Source organism: Plasmodium vivax, chromosome 13 (assembly GCF_000002415.2).
Source record: "Plasmodium vivax chromosome 13, whole genome shotgun sequence".
Lineage (NCBI taxonomy): Eukaryota > Apicomplexa > Aconoidasida > Haemosporida > Plasmodiidae > Plasmodium > Plasmodium vivax.
In genome coordinates this window covers 1,580,931-1,601,375 of record NC_009918.1, presented here as the reverse complement: position 1 = coordinate 1,601,375, position 20,445 = coordinate 1,580,931, and the positions used below count along the sequence as shown (strand labels likewise).

Here is a 20,445-nt window from a genome sequence, read left to right as displayed (position 1 = left end):
CATGTGCACATTTGCACTTCTTCACGTATTGTGGGATTAAACGGGCATAACGTGATTAATCGAAAAAGCGAAATGGGGATACACCACCTGAGTTTTCTCTTAAGAACAAACAGGGCAGCCATGACGGCTTTAAAAAAGGCAAAATGGTATGCAAAATGTATGTCATGAAAATGTGTCAAAAAAAAAAAAAAAAAAAAAAAAGAAAATGTATATTTTGCTTCCCCTCCCCGGAATATTTAAATATAAACTTTGTGTAACGCGCGTGGCATATTTTTTTTTTCAGCAGATTGTTATAAAAGAGAAATACAATAAACTGTTTTGCGTCGGTGTGCAGGATTCTTCTAAGATTTTATTTCCCCCCTCTTCCTTTCACTTCCCCTCGCTGCCCACCAGGAGCAACGTGCGGTCGCTTCATTAATTTAAAATTTCACCAATTATAACTCCATGAGCATATAGGTTTGGGAGAACCAATTGGAGATACCCCTTTACCTGCACCGCTTCTTTACTCTTTCTTGTTTGCCACTAATTTGGGCGTATCACCTGCACAACGTCAATTCTGGTGATACCGCCGCCAACCCTCTTTCACACAATAGGGGGGGAGCTCCTTTCATAAGCCCCCATTTTTATACACATCCTGGTGAAGGAGCTCTCAAACGAGGGGAAAAAAGTCCCACATGTGTATTCACAAGCAGAAAAGGTACTTGTACATACACATTCGCATGGGGGCATATCCGTACAATCGCTCATTGGCATGGAAAAAATAGCCACCAAGTTTTGTAGGCCTGGGCCTTTCGTCCATCTGTATTTCCCCTCGCTTACACTTCCCTGAATTTTCTCTTAACCATCCTATTGCACACACTGCGTAGTTGAGTAATTGCAAAACGCTCGAAGTTTAATATTTCCCCCCTTTTGCTATAATTTATACACACATAAGTGCTCTTTCACGTTTGCGATTTTTTTTTTTTTCGCCTCACCCAAGACCGTAACGCTACATCTCTGCAATCATTTTGTACACCCGCCAATCGCGCTGTCGCCAAGGGTTTCTCATCGCTGTGGAAATGTTGGTGGCATGTAGCTACGCGCACGCAGGTATATCTACCTGCCCGCATACCTAGGCACGTACATCACATACATCACATGCACATGCTCGCTTCACGGAACTGCTGCTTGCCTCGCCATTACAGCTTAACTACGCCCGTCAAAGGTTTAAACATTTGCACAACATTCGCCATGCTTGGACCAATTGCGCATCTTTCCACGTATCCATTTGGTTGCTCTTTTTAATGCCACTGGAGAACTTCATTGTTGGTAAAGGACTCACAAATAGTGGCATGTATTTTTTCATAAGCTTGGGGCATATAATTCAATTCATTTTGGCGAATGCACCAAAAAAAATTATCATTTTTTTCGACAAAAAAAAGGGGAATGCTTGCAAATTTTATAGAAGAAAATATATCCATTCAGGATTGCTTTCTCACTGTGCTATTTTGTTATAAAGAATTAAAATGGTAAGGAAGCCAGAGTGGGGGGAGCAGCCAACGCGAAGAAAGGAAAGCGGATAGGAAAAAAAAAAAAAAAAACAGGAAAGCAAAGCAAAGAAAAGCAGGGAAAAGATACGCAGAGAAAAGGAAGGAAAAAAAAAACCAATTTAAGGGCAAACAGGAAGAAGCAGCAATTAAAAAAAAGTTGTGGCCAAGTGGGCAAAAAGAAGGCACATCAAGGGGAGTTCACGCGGTATTCACGCGGCACCTGAAGGGCACACGAAAAAGGAAGGCTGCGCGGTGAAGAGGGCAGCCATATGCAGTAACGGAGAGACACATGCTGGGGCGCAAAGACATCTGCCGCGACGGACGGACGAATAATGCGCAGAAGGAGAAAACGCCCAGATGGATCTCTTCTCGATAGCTTCCAATCTGCAGCAAATAGCCATTGGGGGGGTGAACTTTGTAAATAGCAAACTAAGAAAGAAAAGCGCAACTGCAGAATGTAACTACATCACATACATTGTTATAGGCGAAAATGAAAAGCAGCCATACGACACGAACATATTTTTTCTGCCATTTAAAATCTGCGGAAAAATAAAACTAGAAGAGTTTAAAGAGTTTTTCCCCTTTAAGGACAACGTAATATTTCGCTTTAAAATCCCCGTGTCAGATTTAATTGACGTTATCAACGAGGGTATAGTAAACCACGCGCCTTTGATGAGAGAAGACTCAAATGAGCGAAACCAAGTGAAGCATATAATTTCCGACGAAAATGAAATAAAAAATATATTAAGACAAGATCAGTTCAGTCACCTATGGGTAGACATAACCAGCGAAGAGGCCTACATCCCATTCTACAATGGAAACATTGTTGTAAAGGTGTTATTTATTAATAATGAAAATTATAGGGAGTACACCGATATTTATTTTAAAAACTTCCGGTACTGTGAATCTGCCCGCCCGGTCTACACCCTGAATGATACAAACCCGTGTTCCTACCCTGTAGTGGGGGAAGAAGAAAAGGACAAAAGGAATAGCACAGATGGTGATGATGATGAGGAGGAGAAAGGAAAAGACGAGCATTTTGGCGAACACGTGAGGGAAGCATCGCCTCGTGCCAATTTTACAAATCGGGGCCCCTCCAATCATAGGGACAACCTCCCCAGTAGCAACAGTAACAGTGAACACACACATCAGGTGGAGGGCGACTCGGAAAAGTTTACTCATAAACAGTATGCCCATAAACAGTATGTCCGAAACGACCCTCCCAGTGAAGCGACGTACAAAAAGGGGTACCCCCCGGAGAGGCCCCAACAGAAGCAGTACCAAAATATGGCTAGCAGCAAGAGGGAAGATGGCACTTTTTTTCAAAGCGTTAAAAAGGAACCAAGTAAGAACAAATCGAGTGAAGACATTTTGGAAAAGAACAGTTACAGTGCCGCCTCGAAATTGTTACTACCCAGCAGAAGTAATGCCCAGGGGGGGTATGAAGACATGTCCACGGGAAGCGCGAACAACGGACAGAGTAGCGGCGGTTTTAATAGCCCCGATAGGGACAAACAGGAACGGCGAGATGCCATCAAAACGAACGTCAGTAACCGACTGCAGGAACTAAAAGAATTCCGGAGCCAGGAAGAAGCGAAATTTAAAGAGAAGGTGGTCCTTTCTGAACATATTAAAAAACAAATCGTCAAATGGTCCAAAAATTCGGATGACTCTTACAAAGATGTGAAGGTCATGCTGAGCACGTTAAGTGACGTCTTGTGGGAGGATTCCGAATGGAGGCAAGTGCCCATGTCCGAGTTAATATCCAATTCGGCCACGGTCAAGAAGGCGTACAAGAGTGCCATTCTTCTCTGCCACCCGGACAAGCACAGGGGCAAGCCGGTGGAGCGCGTGGTAAGGCGCGAGGGGAGCACCCACACGCATATACACTTGTATGCGTGTGTATATATATGCGTATGCCTGCGTGTGAGAGCATCTATGTGCGCGAAGGGGCGCATTTGCGCATGCTGCCCTCATGTGGAGCCGTGGCTGCCAACTCACAGTGCCACCCAGCCGACTGGAAAAACAAGCGGTAGCGTCAAAATGTGAGCAACTTAAAAAAAGGGGATGCTGAGGCGTTCGAGAAGTTTAAGACGGTTAAAAAAAGGCGGCCAATGGAAAAGAGTGCCAAATAGAAGGGGGTAGCCAATCGAAAGGGGGAGCCAATCGCGATGGGCAGCTAACAACCATGCTCAAACAAAGCGGCGGCATTTAATAAAAAAAAAAAGAAAACACGAACGCGTGATACAGCGGACGAATAAAAAGACAGCTAAGACGAAAAAAAGCGAAAACGCTTCATAATTGCGCCAGGGGATTCACAAATTTGATGAAAAGATACAAACGTGTGTACACGTGTACATGTGTACGTGTGCGCCTATGAGTTGCGGAGGGGGTGCTATGAGCAGGCACCGTGTTTGTATATACCAGCAGATGTACACAACTGCATAGAAACGTACTTGCCCACGCTTGATATGTGTAAATCTGCACCCACACCGTTGCTATACCATTTCTATACCATTTCTGTGCCATTTCCATGCCGTTCTCCTTTTTCCCCCCCTACGTGCAGCTAAGAGCGGAGATGATCTTCCAAGCGTTGAACAATGCCTACAAGGAAAAAAAAAACATGTAACCATTTGTGCGGACTTCCTCCCACCAAGCCGTACGCTAAGGGGAATCCTTTTTATTTTTTTCGTAAAAATGTTTCTAAAGGATTACCAACCGGGGGTGGATCAGCGGCAAAATGGGGTCCATAACAGGCATAGCAGCGTGGCGCCTTTGAGACAGTGTCATTTGAGGCATTTCCATTTGAGACAGTGCCATTTTGACACAGTTCCATTTTAACATACTTGCCTTCCCTTTTTCCCCTCTTTCCCTTTTTTTTGTATAAAACCTTCGTTTGTTCGTTATAAAAGAGCAGCCCGCGTAGGCATGCACAATCTAAGGAAGCGCGCCCGCGCGGCTGTATTCAATTTTGTATTTCATTCGCTGTGCTATTCTCTGGGCTGCGGTTGCTAACGATACGTTTGGCAAAGCGGTCCTCCAAAGTGAACACCAGCAGGGCACATGCTCACATGCGCGATTGCAAAACTGACGTGCAAATAAAGAGGCTGGGAGGGAGTGTCGAAAATTTCCAGTCGGGGGTATGTACCCCTTCTGCTACTCCTTGGAGCCCCAGTTCTGCGCAATCTTCACGGAAACTTCGCACTTGACTTTTTTCAAAAAGAAGGAAGCGGAATTTTCCATCGACTCCACGAGGATTTTCAAGGCATCCTCCTGATATTTCTTGTCCACCTCGATTATAATTTCATCGTGGACGCAGAGGATGATTTTCCCATTGATGGGTCTCAAATTTTTGTAGAGCTCCACTAAGGAGAGTTTCAAAATGTCAGCACAGGTGCCCTGCACTGGGTAGTTCAACGCCTTGGTGAAGGAAAAGTAGGGGAAAATGACTTTCCTGTTGGAAAGGGTGGAGTACTCTAAGGCCCTCATTTGTTTTATTTGATTGTGCCATCTGTATATGCCCTTATAGTGCTCAAAAAAGGAGTTATAAAAATAAAGGCATTGATCAAGATTCATATTTAGGTTATAATACGTGTTTGCATAATTTTTCAAATTGACGTAATTCATTCCGTAGATTAACCCAAAGTTAATGGCCTTGGCAATGTGCCTATCTTCCTTATTCACATCAGCTATGGCCTTCTTCGTGATAATGCTAGCGGTGAGTGTGTGCAAATCGATGTTATTATTATACGCCTTGAGCATAATATCGTCATTTGTAATTTCTGCAGCTATCTTCAGCTCAATTTGCCTAAAGTCGGCGATAATAAATATATTGTCTTTTTGGGGAATGAAAATTTCCCTTATATTTTTCTGCCTTGGGATTTGCTGTAAGTTTGGTTTCTCACTGCTAAATCTGCCTGAGAAAGTTTTTAACTGATTAAACGTCGTGTGTATTTTGTTCGTTTTTTTGTTTATATGTTGTGGTAGCTTTAGGTAGAAGGCGGAGTAGAGCTTATACAATCTTCTGTAATTTCTTAGAAGGACCACTTCCCTATGGTTGAGGAAGTTCTTCAAATTTGAGTCGGATGTATTTTCGATAAGTTTATTGGAAACATCCCTCACGTTTTTATTTTGTAATGCCTTTAGCACCTGTTGCTGCGAGTTTACGTTAATTTCTTCGTCCTTCAGTTCTGCCTTCAATTTGCTCGTCTCTTCATTTAATTCGCTCAAAATTTCATTCGTACTTTTGCTCAAGCTCTCCAGGTCCACCGTGATGCCATTAAGCTCCATGTCACAAATGGGCAAAATGCACTTATTTTCAATATCGTTTACAGTCCCCATATTTTCCCTACAAATTTCGGACTTCAATTTTTTGTACAATTTGAGTAAACAGCTGGAGTCTCTTGCAGCGTAAAACAGCTGGTTATTGTTCAGCAGCGAATTATTCCACACGCTATTTTGCTGTTGCTTGTCTAGGGTTACATTTAAATATTTCTCCACAATATTGTTCAGCTTAAATCCGTACATGTTTTTATTTTTGTCTAACAGCTTGCTAGCTATGTACGTGTCGAATATATTGGCTACCTCAAATTTATTGTGCATTAAAAATTTCGCGTCGAATTTCCCGTTTTGTATAATTTTCACCACTTTTTCATTTTTTAGGACTTCCCGCAGGCCAGTTAGGATGCTCTCCTTCGTTATGTTAAACATGTCGTAAATGATCACTGGGTAATCCTCCACGGCGATCTGGATGAGGCGGATCTTCTCGTCGAACACCTCCAGCCCGGTAGTCTCAATGTCCAGCCCGCAGTGCGTTACATTCTTATATATATGATTAATCCTTTCGTTGTAATTACTGTCGTGTATGAGAAAAAACCTCGACTCAATGTCGTCGTCGAATTTTTTCACCGGTTCGTAGTACTCCAATTTTTCGCTCCCAACCATTTTGTCGTCTCCTTCCAATTTGAAGGTGCCACTCCGCTTAACAATGTTGTCGTCTACGTTGATTATATTGTCCTGGATGTACCTTTTCGTGACTTCCTCCCCGTATAGCGATTTTATTTCTTCACTGTAGTGCTTTTCTCCTACTTGGCCATCCCCCGTTAGGGGGGCACTCCCGTGTCCGCTTGAAATATGCCCAAGGTTGTGGCTATTCACGGGGGATTCCCGCGCAGTTGTAACGATGTTGAGATCATTCTTGGTGGGACCCCCAATTGGTATTGCCCTGGACGGGCTCCCCCCACCGTTCACACTGTTATGATTCCCTGCGAGCGCGCCATTGAGTCTGCCCCCCTTCACATTTTCACCACCTCCCATTCGCACATTGTTGTTGGTAGGATTTCCCTTCCCCACGTCCCCTCCTACATACTTAACCGTTATGTACTCCTTCGGAATGCTCTGCAAAATGGCTATAAAAACGTCTACCTTTTTTAGGTTCTTCCCCGCAGTTTTTATATTTAACTTGTTTGTCTTTATAAAGTTTCGAAGGTCCTTAATCGTTGAGTCTTTATTTATAACACAGCTCCTCATTGATATGGTTATCTCTCTATCCTTTAGCGTTTCCCCTTTGTTGTCTTTTATTTCTTCGCATAGTTTTATTATCCCTTCGCTGCTCAATCGGTAGGATGGTACGCTCTGCTTGGACATATCTGCGGTTAGTTCTTGCTTCTCCCCGGTTGGCTTAGCAGGGGTGCCCACATGGGAGCTACCACCACTTGGTTTATCACTCGTTGGGGTTCCTCCTACAGGGGGGGCTGTGTCTCCTCGGTCGGTTCCCTTCAGTATATTTTTTATGCCTCCCTTTTCGCCCCTTCCGTTTGCACTACCTACGTGGTTACTCCTCGTGGGGTCATCCTCCACACCGCCTACCTGATTAACCGGCTTGTTATCCCTATTTTGGTTATTGCGCGAGGAGTCCACCAACCCTCCATCGGTGCTATTTACATTTTGGGAGCACTTCAAGGAGGAAGCATTAGGCCTGTTCGTGCTTCCACTCCCCACACCGTTAGCCTTTCCATCAGCGCCAAGGCGGTACCTTCTCACTGCGTGCTTGGATTCGTACTCATCGGCCAGCTGCTTCATATAGTCGTATTCGTCGCACAGAGTGAAGTCCAATCCATCGCGTGGGGGATTAACACTCGGCAAAAAATTGGAAGAAGGGGGGGTACCATTTGCCCCATAGCCGCTACTCGAAATGGAATCATTTAAGTAGCCAATGGACATCTCCTTGATGGTCATATTTTCCTTATTGTACAAGTAGGGAATTCTACCCAAGCTCCCCTTAAACCTGTTCTTTTTGATGTCTATAAAAAAAACAGTTTCATTCGTTTTGGACACATGTCTCTGAATGATAAACACATTATCTGCCTCCTGTGTCGATTTGACGCTACCAAAAACGGAGGCAATGGAGAGGAGATTGTTATCCTCCTTCCTCGGATGAACAACCAAAGTGATATGCACATTTTTATTTGTACTAAACGATCTGAACTTATCAATGGCAATGTTCTGTAGCTCATATATGTCGGAAAATTTATTTATATTTAACATAAACTGTAAATTGTCTATAATGATGTGCTTCACATCGTAGGCATAAACTGCATAATCCATGGCGTCTAAAACTTGGTCTATATTTGTGCTTCCATGGAACTTTAGAAATTTTAGAGGCAATAATTCAAATTTATCTGCATATAAGTCAAATAGGTCGATATTTTTTTCTAAGTTTTTTCCACAAAATTGATTTAACATTACTTTTCCTAATTTTATGTTATTAATTTCGAAGGACCCCCATAGGGTAGATACCCCCTGGATGCAATAATCTAGTGACAGTTGGGATAGCAGGGTAGTTTTGCCTACCCCCGTTGGACCTGTCCATATGGACAACTCTCCCATGCGTAGCCCATATAGAAACTTATTTAACGATGGAATGGTTTTACTCTTAACCCCATTTATTCTATCTGGGTATTTTAATTCTTCCAAAATGTTTTGTCTCAAATCGTTGAAGTTTAATATTTGGCTATGTTTCACCTTTTCGCTATTTTGTATAAAAAAGCGAACGTCTATGTTGTGCTTTAGGCAGTCATTGGCATCCTTCACGACGATGCTGTTTGGTAGGTACATAATATTGTTCTGCACAAAGTGGAGCGTTTTTGCTTTGCAATTTTCGCTCGCCTTTTTTTGCTCCCCCTCTTGGGTACTTCCCGTCTCACCACAAATGGGGTTCTTCCTTCTGTCACCTTCCTTTTCTGCTGTTTTCAAATCTGCTTTGTTTGTGCCTGACGTGGGGTCTGCAGCTGTGTTGGGGCTTCTTCCATCCAGGGTGTTCTCAGAGTGTCCATTTTCTTCTCCCCTTTGCGTATTTTCTTTAATACCACCCTGCTTCTGCTCCGCCACGCCGATGGGGCTATCGCCAACTGTGAGGGGCACGAGGAGACCCCCTTTGGTTAACAAATTTTTCCGCTTTCTCTCGAAGAGCTGCTCATCTAGATAGTGCACATTCGCATCGGTTATTACGTTCGTCCGCCCTAGCCCAATTTTATTGACAAAATTAAAGACGCTGGATTTCCCCGCCTTGTCAAAATCGAGCCACAGGTGTATCTTTTTGAACCTTTCCAAATAGGGCAACAAATATATCGGCAGCGACTTGGAACCATTGGGCAGGGAAATGGCTGCATAATTCGTCTCCTGACTTACGGTCATGGCATCTATCTCCCCTTCCGTCAGGACAACCTCTTCGGAGCTGCCAACCAAGTGGTCCCCGAAAAAGAATAACTTCACTTCGTCTTTTACGTTCTTCGGGTACAACCTCATGTATCCCTTATCCCTCAAGCTTCTTACCTTTATGCGGACAACTTCGTACGAGGCATTTTCCTGCGCGTCTATCTCATTTGTACTGTGTTTGCTCCCCATCAACCCCAGGGAGCTCGCACCATTCGCCTTTCTTATAAAGGGGAAAATTAAACATTCGTGCTTCTCAAACTTCCCCGAATTTTCCAGCGACTGAAATTCCATGATGGAAAATCCTACGTAATACTTTTTGAGCGTCTCTAAATTTAGCTTTCTCTCTTCGGTTAAGTATTTCCTTGCCGCTTCTGCCTCCTTGGAGTACAACAAATTCATGCTATACACCTTGACATCGTTGAAGGTTATTTTTTCCTCCTCATAGGTATGGTCTACAACGGTGTTTTCGAAATTGCTGGTTATTAAGTCCCCCATTTTTAGCTTGAAATCGTAGAAGCTGCCTTTATACCCGCACCGGTGGCAGTAGCTATTTCCCGTGTTTTTAAAAATCTCATGCTTGTACATATTGTCATATTTATACTTGTGTGGCGGGCAGAAGGGGCAGTATTTGAGCGTTATCTTCACGTCTGTCTCTATGAACTCATATTTCTTCCTATTCAGGTAGCTGTACACGTCGTTTATGTTTATTTTGTAGTACTTGGACACGAACGTGCTCGTGGCGCGCAGAGCGCCTCTCTCACGATTGCTCCGGTTTACGCGGTTACCGCCACTGCAGCGGTTGCGTCTTCCCCATAGCTGCGAGTCATCATAGCGAGCCCGCGAACCCAAATCCTCACCCCGCGCCTTCCTCTTGAAATACGCCTTAGAGCCATTCTTTCGCCTCTTCACCAACTCGCAATTCGTCTTCAAGTAAAAATCCGCTTTCGGCCTACTTTTATTTCGAACTGCTAACGCATAATGGATAAGGATTAGGTAGAAGAGGAAAAAGCGACATCGAACCATCTTCTCCTCGAAATCATTTTACTTAGGTAGTACCGACCCCCCCTCCTCCCCAAAAGGAAAAGAAAAAAAAAAAGAGAAAAAAGAAAAAAACTGGGATCATCTGCATGTGCGCATGTCCCTGCTTTATAAGTTTAGACGCCCGCATAGACACACAACTGTGCGTATAAACAGTTGACGTGTGTGTGTCAGCTGACATGAGTCACTTCCCACACGTGAAAACGTATTTGCCAGGAAATACAAACACACGACGCACGCTGTGTGGGCCGCTTTGGCTTGCGTGGCATATACTCACGCTCGTGCGCAGCGTGCAGCGATTCGCCTTGTGCTAAATTGGCGCTCTGCTGCATACGCGTTGTGACGACTATTGGCATTTTCCGCGCCCCCGAAAGGGGAAAACAACTAAAAAAGGGAAGAACGAAAAAAGGAAAAAACGAAAAAAGCGGAAAACCCATTTAGCCTCTCAAATTTCTGTGACAGCCACTGCTTCCTTTCACTCATGCTTTCATAGGAGAAATGCACGTGGCGCTGGGGGAGGGTCACTTAAAGGGGATGGTTCTACAGCCATATGTTACTTCCATTTCAAGCAGACTGAAGAATTACATGATTCGCAATTATGCATTGACAATCGGCACTGCGGTTAAAGTGACGCATGCCCGCACGGCCATCGAGGAGCTTCGAACGAGGGTTCACACGCACATGGCTTTAGCCTTTGCTACGATTACACACGTATATTATGTAAAGCTGCGTGCCACATACAGATTGGTGTTCTTCCCTGCCTCTTCACAAATGCACATATCGGCTCATAGGCACGTACCCTCATACATAATACGTGTATGCGCAAAACACACGTCAACGTGAGTCAAGAAAAATGGAACCCTATTCCTATCTCTTTGTTTTCAAATTATTCACGAAAAAAACTCACCACATATTTTGCGAAGGCGAAAAAAAGTTCGCATATGTATGTACATAATACACAGCTTTGCAATTATGCATATAATTCCCTCCACGCGCTGCATATACATGTATCCATTTGCACAATCGTGTTCGCACTTTCACATTTGCTTGTATACGTATGCACGTAGCGCTGTTTTCTCTCAGTCGTTCCCTACATAGAACACCCCGCTTTCGGGGTTGCTGTGGATCAAAAAAAAAAAAAAAAAAAAAAAAAAAAAATTAACCTTTCAACATTTTAACTTATTTTGCTACAGCTTTTTTTATAAACCCTTTGAATAGTTTAAATGAAAAATTATTCGCCCCATAATTTACCGCTCACTTTGACGTTTTCGCGATTTGGAAAACTCCCCTTTTGCAGTTTACAATTAATTACCAGCGCTGCATGCTTTTTATGCCACTTCGTTGGAAAATCGCCTGCCAGTGCAGCCCGCAGAATTGGCTAAAATTGGAGCCACGTGGGAAAGCAAAACATCCTGCAAGTTGGTAGTTACTAGTTGCTAGTTGCTAGTTGCCACCCGCTACCCTGGTGGGGAGAAAAAACTCTTTTAAAATTTGCAAAATATTCCAATTTTGTAGAAGAAAAAATACTTGAGCGCAATCCGCAGGGAGCCCAAGTTGCAGCTCGAACGCGAAATTGATCATAAAGCTGAAGCAAAAGCTGAAGTTGCGCAAAATGGAAAGGTAGCCCCATGGAATATTTTATACGTGGAAGAAAATATCATTTCTACGGCGAGCTTCATTTTGCGTATGCGTACCTGCCCATTTGGGCTTCCTACCCCAGCCGATGACCAAAAGTTTGTGGTGGCATTTGCCCTCCACAGGCGCATCTTAATTTGAGGATATACAGATTGTTAAGCCCCTCTTCGGAAAACCATGCCATTGTACATGAATAGAGGTATAAATATTTCTGCATAAGCTAAACGTTGGGGGCTGCAAATTAATTCCCTTCCAATTGCTCCAGCAGTCCCCTTCAATAGCACCTCCGCGTGGGGATTGTCCTGATAGGACTTCTCCACATCATCTTTTTTCGTACGAAAATACGAACCTGTTTTTTTGTACTTATGCGTTTCCGATGGTCCACCCATATGCACATGCTTGCCCATAACGTACAGGCAACACCCGGAACAGAAGGGAACTGAGAAAATTGGCCAGGTTACAAAAAAAGGAAAAGAAGCTCCTTTTTTCCAAAAAGAAAAAAAATCCCAAGGGAAGAAACATTCCCACAGTTAGTACCCCCGATGAATCGCTGGAGGGAAGGCCAACGAAAAAGGACGAAGGAAATTTGAAGAGAAAAAGAAATTACAGCGAGGGCAACAGTTTAAACGCCCCACCCAAAAAACAAAAAAAAACATCGAATAGTAAAATTAAGTATAACCTATCTGCTGAACAAGAAAAGGATAATCAGTTATTGGCGTACCTATCGAAGAAGTTAAAGATTAACAGCAAAGATGATGGGAAAAATAATGAGGAAAAAATTTTTAAACAGCTGGAGAAGGACGGGTTTGACTCGAATTTGCTAAAATTGACCGACCTCATATTTGGCGAATTTCAGAAAAGTTTTAAAAAAAAAAGTAAAAAGGGTAAAAAGGCCCTGCGTGGGGGGTCCTCTGAGGAAGAGGGGGGTCTAAGCGAAGGTCAAGATGGTGCACCAGGGGAGAAAGACGCGGAGAAAAGGGAGCGGCAAAAGGAGAAGCAAAAAGAGGGGAAGAAGAAAAAGAAGAAGAGTCACACAGGGGTAACGCAAAACGGAGCGGAAGAAGACGCAGAAGGGGCGGAGGAGATGATCCCCCTCAGGGGAAGGGCGAGCGAAGGGAAGAAAACCGCCAAGGCGGAAAAAACGAAAAAGAAAAAGGCGCCCAACTATCCCGAAGAAGCCAAAAAGATAGAGAAATTTCTCGTGATTTCCCTAAACAAAACGTCCGAGTTTAATATAAAATCCATTATTCAAGATCTGTGCAAATATTTTCACCAGCTGGACGACGTGAAACTAAAAGTTATGTTTAATGATGCCCTCACAAAGATAGCGTGCAACCATTTTAACAATGTAAACGCTACGGACATTCACATATGCATATGCGTGGTGGTAATATGTGTGCTGAACAATTTGGTATACCATAATTTGCTGAGGGATTTTTTAAAAGCCCTAACAGCGAATTTTAAACAACACTACGAGGACAATCGGGACTTGATGAGAAAAGTAGAAAGAGAGAATGAGCTGAGCAGTGGCGCGCCCCTCAACCATGACAGCTTCGAAGTTGGCAATGAGAGAGGCGGTCCAAATGGACAGAGTGCGCCGCTAACTTGTTTAAGTGAAGCAAACCAGCATGGCACCCCCTCACAGGGATGTGCAAACAACGCGAAATTGGGCGGCACAAAAATGAGCGGCACCAAAATGAGCAACGCGCAAAGCAATTTCCTAGTTAGCCAAACGGAACAGGAGAAATATCAAAATTTTAAAATAATTCTGAGAAACGTGCTGAAGAGCTTTTGCCTGTTTTACGCCCTCAGTTACCTCGAGTTCGACTGCATAACGGACATCATTAATTTGCTGTGTGAGGACATAAGCATCAGCAGCGTGGACAATATAATTATCATTTTGAAGATTTGCGGAATGAAGCTGAAAAGTGAAGATGGCAGTCACTTGAACTACATCACGGAGTATTTAAAAAAACAAATCGACAGCTACATCGTGAGGAATCATATTTACGTCGAAAGGAGCAAACTGCGATTTTTGATCAAAGATATCGATGATTTAAAAAATGGCACAATGAAATTTCACTTTTTAAACAAATTTGAATTCCTCTTTAGCATCTTAAAAGAATTTGAAAATAAATATAACTTCAAGGGGAAAATGGTATCTTTTTCCTTCTTAAAAATTTTTAAAAGTGCCGAATGTGCCAACACGCATGGGGAAAAAAAGGCGCTAAAAGGAGAAAAGGCAGAGAAAAAGAAGAAATGGAAAAGAAGGATACCTACACAAATGGGACACTAGTCGGGGGCGAATCTAAGACAGAGGGCAGTAGTTCTCCGGGTGAAGAAGCCAAATTTGTGAAGAACAAATTTAAGCTAAATTATTTAATGGCGGGGGATGAAGAAGATTTTAACGAATCCCACTTTGGCAAACTTTTAAAAAAATATAAAATTCAGGGAATCCTACCGAAAAAAATTTTCTTAATTATAAAAAATAGCCTGGACGTAAATGAGTGTGTGCACAATTTATCTTTAATTTTAAAAAAGAAGAAAAACATCCCCCATGTCATCCAAACAATTATTCAAACCCTATTGTATGAAAAAAAATATAAAGTCGCCTATGCCAAAATGTTAAGAAATATTTCCAGTGTTAACAGTAGAATATTTTTATTCAGCTTAAAAACGGTTTTTATAAATTACTTGAAGAATATTAATAATTACGATTTAAAGCAGGTCCTTTTTTTAAGCAAATTGTTTACTTTTTTGTTTAAAGAGAAGTTGTTGAATTTTCAAATTTTTAAGTTTATCGAAATGGAGTCCCCCTTAATGGGAGGGAAAAAAAAACAGCAACATTGTAACCTTTTCTTTTTCCTGAAAACCGTTTTCATTTTAATTTCGTTACATGACAAGGCAGGTGATTTGTCCACCAACAGTGAACTGTGGTGCCACATAATGCAAGCCACGCAGAGCGGGCACTTGGGAAGCTCCACCATTTCTGCTTTTAAAGGAATTGTAAAGAAGTACATATTTGACGAGGCAGACAACATCGTGCGTGTGTACCCCAACTTTAAGATAAGATACGCTGAGAAGTTTTTCGCCTTTCTGGCGGCGGAACAGGAGTAACAGGGTTGTGGCGGCGATGTTGGCGGTGGTGTGGCGATGTTGGCGGTGGTGTGGCGACGTTGGCGGTGGTGTGGCGACGTTGGCGGTGGTGTGGTGACGTTGGCGGTGGTGTGGTGACGTTGGCGGTGGTGTGGTGACGTTGGCGGTGGTGTGGCAGCTCGGTTATTCACCCATTTGTTTGGCCACCCATCCATTTGTTTGATCACCCATTTGTTTGATCACCCATTTGTTTGTTTCCTTTTTGCTCGTTTGCACGACTATCCCCCATTTATTTATTTATTTTTTTTTTTTTTTTGCAAATTTTTCGTGAAGGAAAAAATCAGCGCACAGCTGTGTGGTCATACACGCGCTGCACACATTTTTGTCATTCCTGCAAACATTTTGTTTTCCCCAAATGTGTTCTTTTTTGCCCAGCCGGCTCCCCCATTTTATCCAAAAACATTTGCACAGAGGTCAGTTGCTGTGCTTATTTTTTTGTATTCCTTCCGCGGCGTTTGCTATAATGTATAAAAATTGTAATTTTTTTTTACCCATGTATTTGTCACCCTTCGAAAGAGGCCAATGAGGCCACGCTATGCGAGTGATGTTAACTGGTGAAGAGGTGCCCAAAACACGTGGGGGTTATTCCCCCTTTTAACACCCAAATGAGAAAACTTCATTTTGAATGCGCCGATTTTCTGCCGAAAGGGTTTCTCTGATAAGTTGTGCCGCTGCGACCCAATCGGGAAAAAAATAAAGCAAAGCAAAACAAAACGCACATATATACGTATGTATGTGCCCCCCCCCCCTGTGCGCTTCAGCGGGATGGTCACTTTTATGTAGGCCACTCGGCCAGGCACACCCCTTTCGAGTGGGGCTCCTCTTTGTCACCAAATTGGAAAAGAAAAAAAAAAAAATATATATACATATTTATACAAATCGCCGCGCCGCTTTCTTCTTCCTCCACGATGAAACGACCGCACGAGCATCACATGTATGAGGATCCTCGGCAGAAGTCTCCACTCCTCCCTCATTCGAGAGGGATGAAATTAGGACACTCCAACGGAATATGCATATTGGATTTACCGTTCTGCTCCTTATGCTATTCCACAAGAGGGCTGCTCTGCACAGTTTTCCTTCCAAGTGTGGAAGGGAGAATACCCTCTTTGTCAACAGTCGCTTGAACTGCAAGGAGGGTGAGAAGCGATCAAGTCGCGCAGCAAATAAGCTACAGTGCATGAAAAAGCAGATAAAGAAAAACCAATTCCATGACCGGTGTGTAATTAACATTAAGGGAGGAAATGGGGGAGATGGCATATGCTGTTTTACAACATTTTCGCAGAAGAAAAATAAAAAGTACGCTTCTGGTGGCCGCGGGGGGAAAGGCGGTAATGTTTACCTAATTGGGGATAAAAAAATTGACAATTTTCTTAGCCTTAAATTAAAATCTTTTTACTATGCTGGAAATGGAGGAAAAGGATTAAACAATAATCAAAGTGGGGAAAGTGGAAAAGACGAATGCATAAATATCCCTGTGAATACAATTATATACGACGAAGAGAAGAAGTTTGTTAATTTTATTCATTTAAATGGCCAAAAAGTGCTAGTCGCTTTGGGGGGGAAAGGTGGAAAGGGGAATTACTCCTACAGAACTAAAAGCCTGAAAATACCATTTGTCTGCCAATTTGGGGAAAAAACCAAGGAAAAAAAAATTTTCCTGAAAAAAATATTTTTTACCGATTTTGGGATTATCGGCTACCCCAACGTGGGGAAGAGCACGCTGCTGAACAGGATCACCAACGCGAACGTAAAAATTGCCAACTATAGCTACACGTCGAAGTTTCCCAACCTGGGGATATTTAGGCGCGATCAGCGCAGTGGAGAAGTTGACCAGAGCAGTAGCGAAGGGGATAACCTTGCTGACCAAAACGAAGGGGAAGAAACCGCTTCGGAGGGTAACCGCGAGGAGGAAGAAAACCCAATGGAGGAAGAATACCCACTGCAGGAGGAACCCACTTGGGAGGGAGAAACCCATTCGACGGACGACACAACTTGCGAGGGGGGCGAAAAAAACGCCGCAAAAAACTACACCGTAATCGACTTCCCGGGAATTATAAAAAACCTGGACAAAAAAGTATCAAACATTTCGTACAAATATTTGGAGCACCTGAAACATTGCAAAATATTAATTTACATGTTTGACATTAACAGCAGCTGTGATGTCCTACTAGAAACTTATAGAAATATAAAAGACGTTTTGGTGCAATATGACCCCATTTTTAAGGGCAAAAGGGAAGTGGTGCTCCTGAACAAAATTGACATATGCAAAGAGAAGAAGGATAGTGTGAGGAACGTAATGAACCAATTGAGGGAAAACTTAAAAGTAGAAAATATATTTTGCATCTCTGCATTAACAGGGGAAAATGCAGTAGAAGCGATAAATGAAATAGTTTCCAAAATTAATGATGACAGCACGGCAAGTGAGTTTTTAAAAAGCTTGCCTGAGCCAATCGATATTGCCAAAATTGAAGATAGCGACAATTTCCGGCCATCTCAATTTGAAATATACAAGTATAAAGAAAATGTTTTTATTGTTAAGGGGAAATATATCGAAAATCAAGCCAACATTTTTAATTTTTCCAAAAGTGACACGGCAAAAATTTTTGCCAAAATAGTAGATCATTTGAACATAAATGTTAAGCTGAAAAATGTGGGTGCGAGGGAGGGCGATCGGATTATCATAAGCAATTACTCCTACGAGTTTTCCCTCGAGGGGGACTAGAAATAGGGGTCACTCGGTTAGTAGCGAATGGTGGAGCGGGCCGTCTGCGGGACGTCTGCGTGCCATTTGGGGTGCCCCTTCTGCGCGGTTCCTGCTCGCCATTCGGTGGGCAATTTTTGTGTCCCATTTGGGGTGCCCCTTTCTGCGCGGTTCCTGCTCGCCATTCGGTGGGCAATTTTTGTGTCCCATTTGGGGTGCCCCTTTCTGCGCGGTTCCTGCTCGCCACTCGGTGGCAATTTTTGTGTGCCACCATATGCACGTTTTTTTTTTTTGTGATGGATCTCGCCATTGTTGGAGATCCCCCCCCCTGTGGAAGCCTTGCACAGTTTTTAATTTGTTGGCCACGGCGTTCTTTCCACTTCATTTTTCGTTCTAACCGCTGTGTAGTTTGTCCGATCGTCCATTTTAGTCCCCCCCTCAGACGAGCAAATGTTACGTAAAATAGTCCAGTAAGAAGCCCTCCACACGCCCTTTCACACGCCTCTTAAGTAGCGGTAAAAAAACGCATGTACCGTCCCCCATAATGGTCCAAAATAGAAAAATTCAAAAGGGACCCCATCGCAGAGGGGCAGGGGAAGCCCATAGAGGTGGGCCAAAATATAGCCCAACACACAGAAGGCAGAGTGGCAATCCCCAACACAACGGTAGGGACACCAAAATGATGCATGAAAGAAATTTACAAAATAGCGTCTTCACCAATTTTGAAGAATTAAGCAAAAAACATACCTTTCTAAACATATTTTTACGCAAAAATAATAGTGGGAAATTATTTTACAATTTTGGAAAATCTCTAGCCATCTACTTCCTCAGTAAAGCCACCCTGAAGGAGTACTACGACCTAAACTTTTATTTGCCTTATGTACAATGCAAAGCGCTCGATGGGACCCTAGAACACATAACTGTAGTATCGAAGGGAGAAGATGGCGACTACGTTACTGCTCAAGTGAGTGATCTGGCCCAGTTTAAGAACACCCTCTTTATCATGTATAATGAGTACAACCACATGCTACTGAATTTGCAAAGTGAAAGGGAAGAGTGTGTGCTGATGAACGAGAGTACCTCCATAGAGGAGGAAAGTAGGGGCAAGAAAAACTACCTGTGTCCAAACATTCCTGGCAGGGCTAATTACATGCACTATATAGCCGACTTGACTGCGCTGCCGAGGCTTCCCGGGGAGGGGGCCTCCGAAGGGGCCAACCATGGTGCTCATCCGAGTGAACGGGCTAGCGTTCTCCCTTTGGAACAGCTGGACGAATGGGCACCACCTACGCAGCAGACCAATGGCGAGGAGAAGGACGCTCTACTGCGCGGCAGCCAAATAAAAGTACTAGACATTGGGGTGGGCTCAAACTGCATATACCCACTACTCGGGAACTGCATTTACAATTGGTCCTTCGTAGGGGTAGACGTAAATTTAGACTCATTAAAATTTTGCTATTTAAACATTTTACTGAATAACAAAGAAAGCAGCGTAGTGCTCAAGTATCAAAAGGACCCTAGGAAAATATTTAATAACGTTGTAAATGATAAAGACTTTTTTTTTTTCACCGTTTGTAACCCGCCATTTTACAGTTCCTTGGATGAAGTTAACAGAAACCCCTTTCGGAACATCCGGGCCCACGTGAACGAAGTGGTTTATTTTGACGCCGAACAAGTTGCACCTACGGAGTTGCAGAAGGTCGACGATGAGTTTGGCTCCGCGGAAGAGGATAAAACAGTACGTAGTACACGTAGTGAGCACATTGGAGCAGATACGGATAAGTCTCGCCTGGCGAATTGTGATGATTATCTAGAGAACAACTGCTCCCTCGGTGCGACCTACAATAGTGAGGAGGAACATCTCGGTGGGATGAAAGAAGTGGATGAGGGGCTGCAAAAAGGACAAATGCAAAGCGACATACCTGGCAACTGTATCGGGGGAGAATACGGCTTTGTCCTAAATATGATTAAGGAAAGTAGCTCCTACTTTTACAACGTAGTCTGGTTCACCACCATGGTCTCCAAATTTAAAAATGTGAAATTAATAAAAAAGGAAATAATAAAGTCTATGCGATTGTACACCATGGATAACAAAAAACAAGTGAATTTTCTGGATGCCCTTACACGGAATGACATGCATTTTGATGAGCACCTCCGTTTGCAGAAGGTGCAGGGGTGTTCCTTCCCGGTGCACATAGCGCAGCATCGAATTTTCGAGTCCTACACCGGCAGAATAACCAGGTGGATCGTTTGCTGGTCCTACTACGGGGAGGAGCACATCGGCCGCGTCAAGCGGCTGCTGCACGGGCGAATTTGTGCAGCGTGAAAGGGGTGGAAAAGAAATGAGTTGAAAAAGAAGTGCCGTCAACAAGAAGTGCCGTCAACAAGAAGTGTCATCAAAAAGAAGTGACGAGAAATAGCCCTTCGCGCAGTTCCGCTTCGCCCGTGGGCGCTCTGCTTTCTCGTTTCCGTAAAAGGAACAACCGCTGTAGCCGCTTCGGGGTAAGCGCGGACCAACATTTGACTTAAAAAAAAAAAAAGTAGAGGTGCGTTGCTACCACGGCGAAACGACCTCCAAGCGGTAACTTCTTACGTTTATGTTGAGCAGATAGGGAAGGGGGGAGACGTATACCTCGAGTGGGCGAGACGACACATAAAAGAGGCCTACCC

At 43.4% G+C, this 20,445-nt stretch overlaps 4 protein-coding genes across 4 annotated transcripts; 3 read left to right on the top strand and 1 right to left on the bottom strand.

The window, feature by feature from the left end:
* Positions 1 to 1,886: 1,886 nt before the first annotated feature.
* PVX_085885 (hypothetical protein, conserved) lies at positions 1,887 to 3,565 on the top strand (the record flags this gene model as incomplete). Its single annotated transcript, XM_001616790.1, has 2 exons — positions 1,887 to 3,383; positions 3,560 to 3,565. 2 exons carry the CDS (start codon positions 1,887 to 1,889, stop codon positions 3,563 to 3,565), a joined length of 1,503 nt encoding a protein of 500 aa, XP_001616840.1.
* Positions 3,566 to 4,685: 1,120 nt separating this feature from the next.
* PVX_085880 (POM1, putative) lies at positions 4,686 to 10,268 on the bottom strand (the record flags this gene model as incomplete). Its single annotated transcript, XM_001616789.1, has 1 exon — positions 4,686 to 10,268. The coding sequence occupies one exon, from the start codon at positions 10,266 to 10,268 to the stop codon at positions 4,686 to 4,688; it is 5,583 nt and encodes a 1,860-aa protein (XP_001616839.1).
* A 5,815-nt stretch (positions 10,269 to 16,083) lies between these two features.
* Positions 16,084 to 17,796, top strand: PVX_085875 (GTP-binding protein, putative; the record flags this gene model as incomplete). The annotated part of the gene is made up of 1 exon (XM_001616788.1): positions 16,084 to 17,796. One exon carries the CDS (start codon positions 16,084 to 16,086, stop codon positions 17,794 to 17,796), a length of 1,713 nt encoding a protein of 570 aa, XP_001616838.1.
* Positions 17,797 to 18,454: 658 nt separating this feature from the next.
* PVX_085870 (hypothetical protein, conserved) lies at positions 18,455 to 20,101 on the top strand (the record flags this gene model as incomplete). The annotated part of the gene is made up of 1 exon (XM_001616787.1): positions 18,455 to 20,101. One exon carries the CDS (start codon positions 18,455 to 18,457, stop codon positions 20,099 to 20,101), a length of 1,647 nt encoding a protein of 548 aa, XP_001616837.1.
* Positions 20,102 to 20,445: the final 344 nt, after the last annotated feature.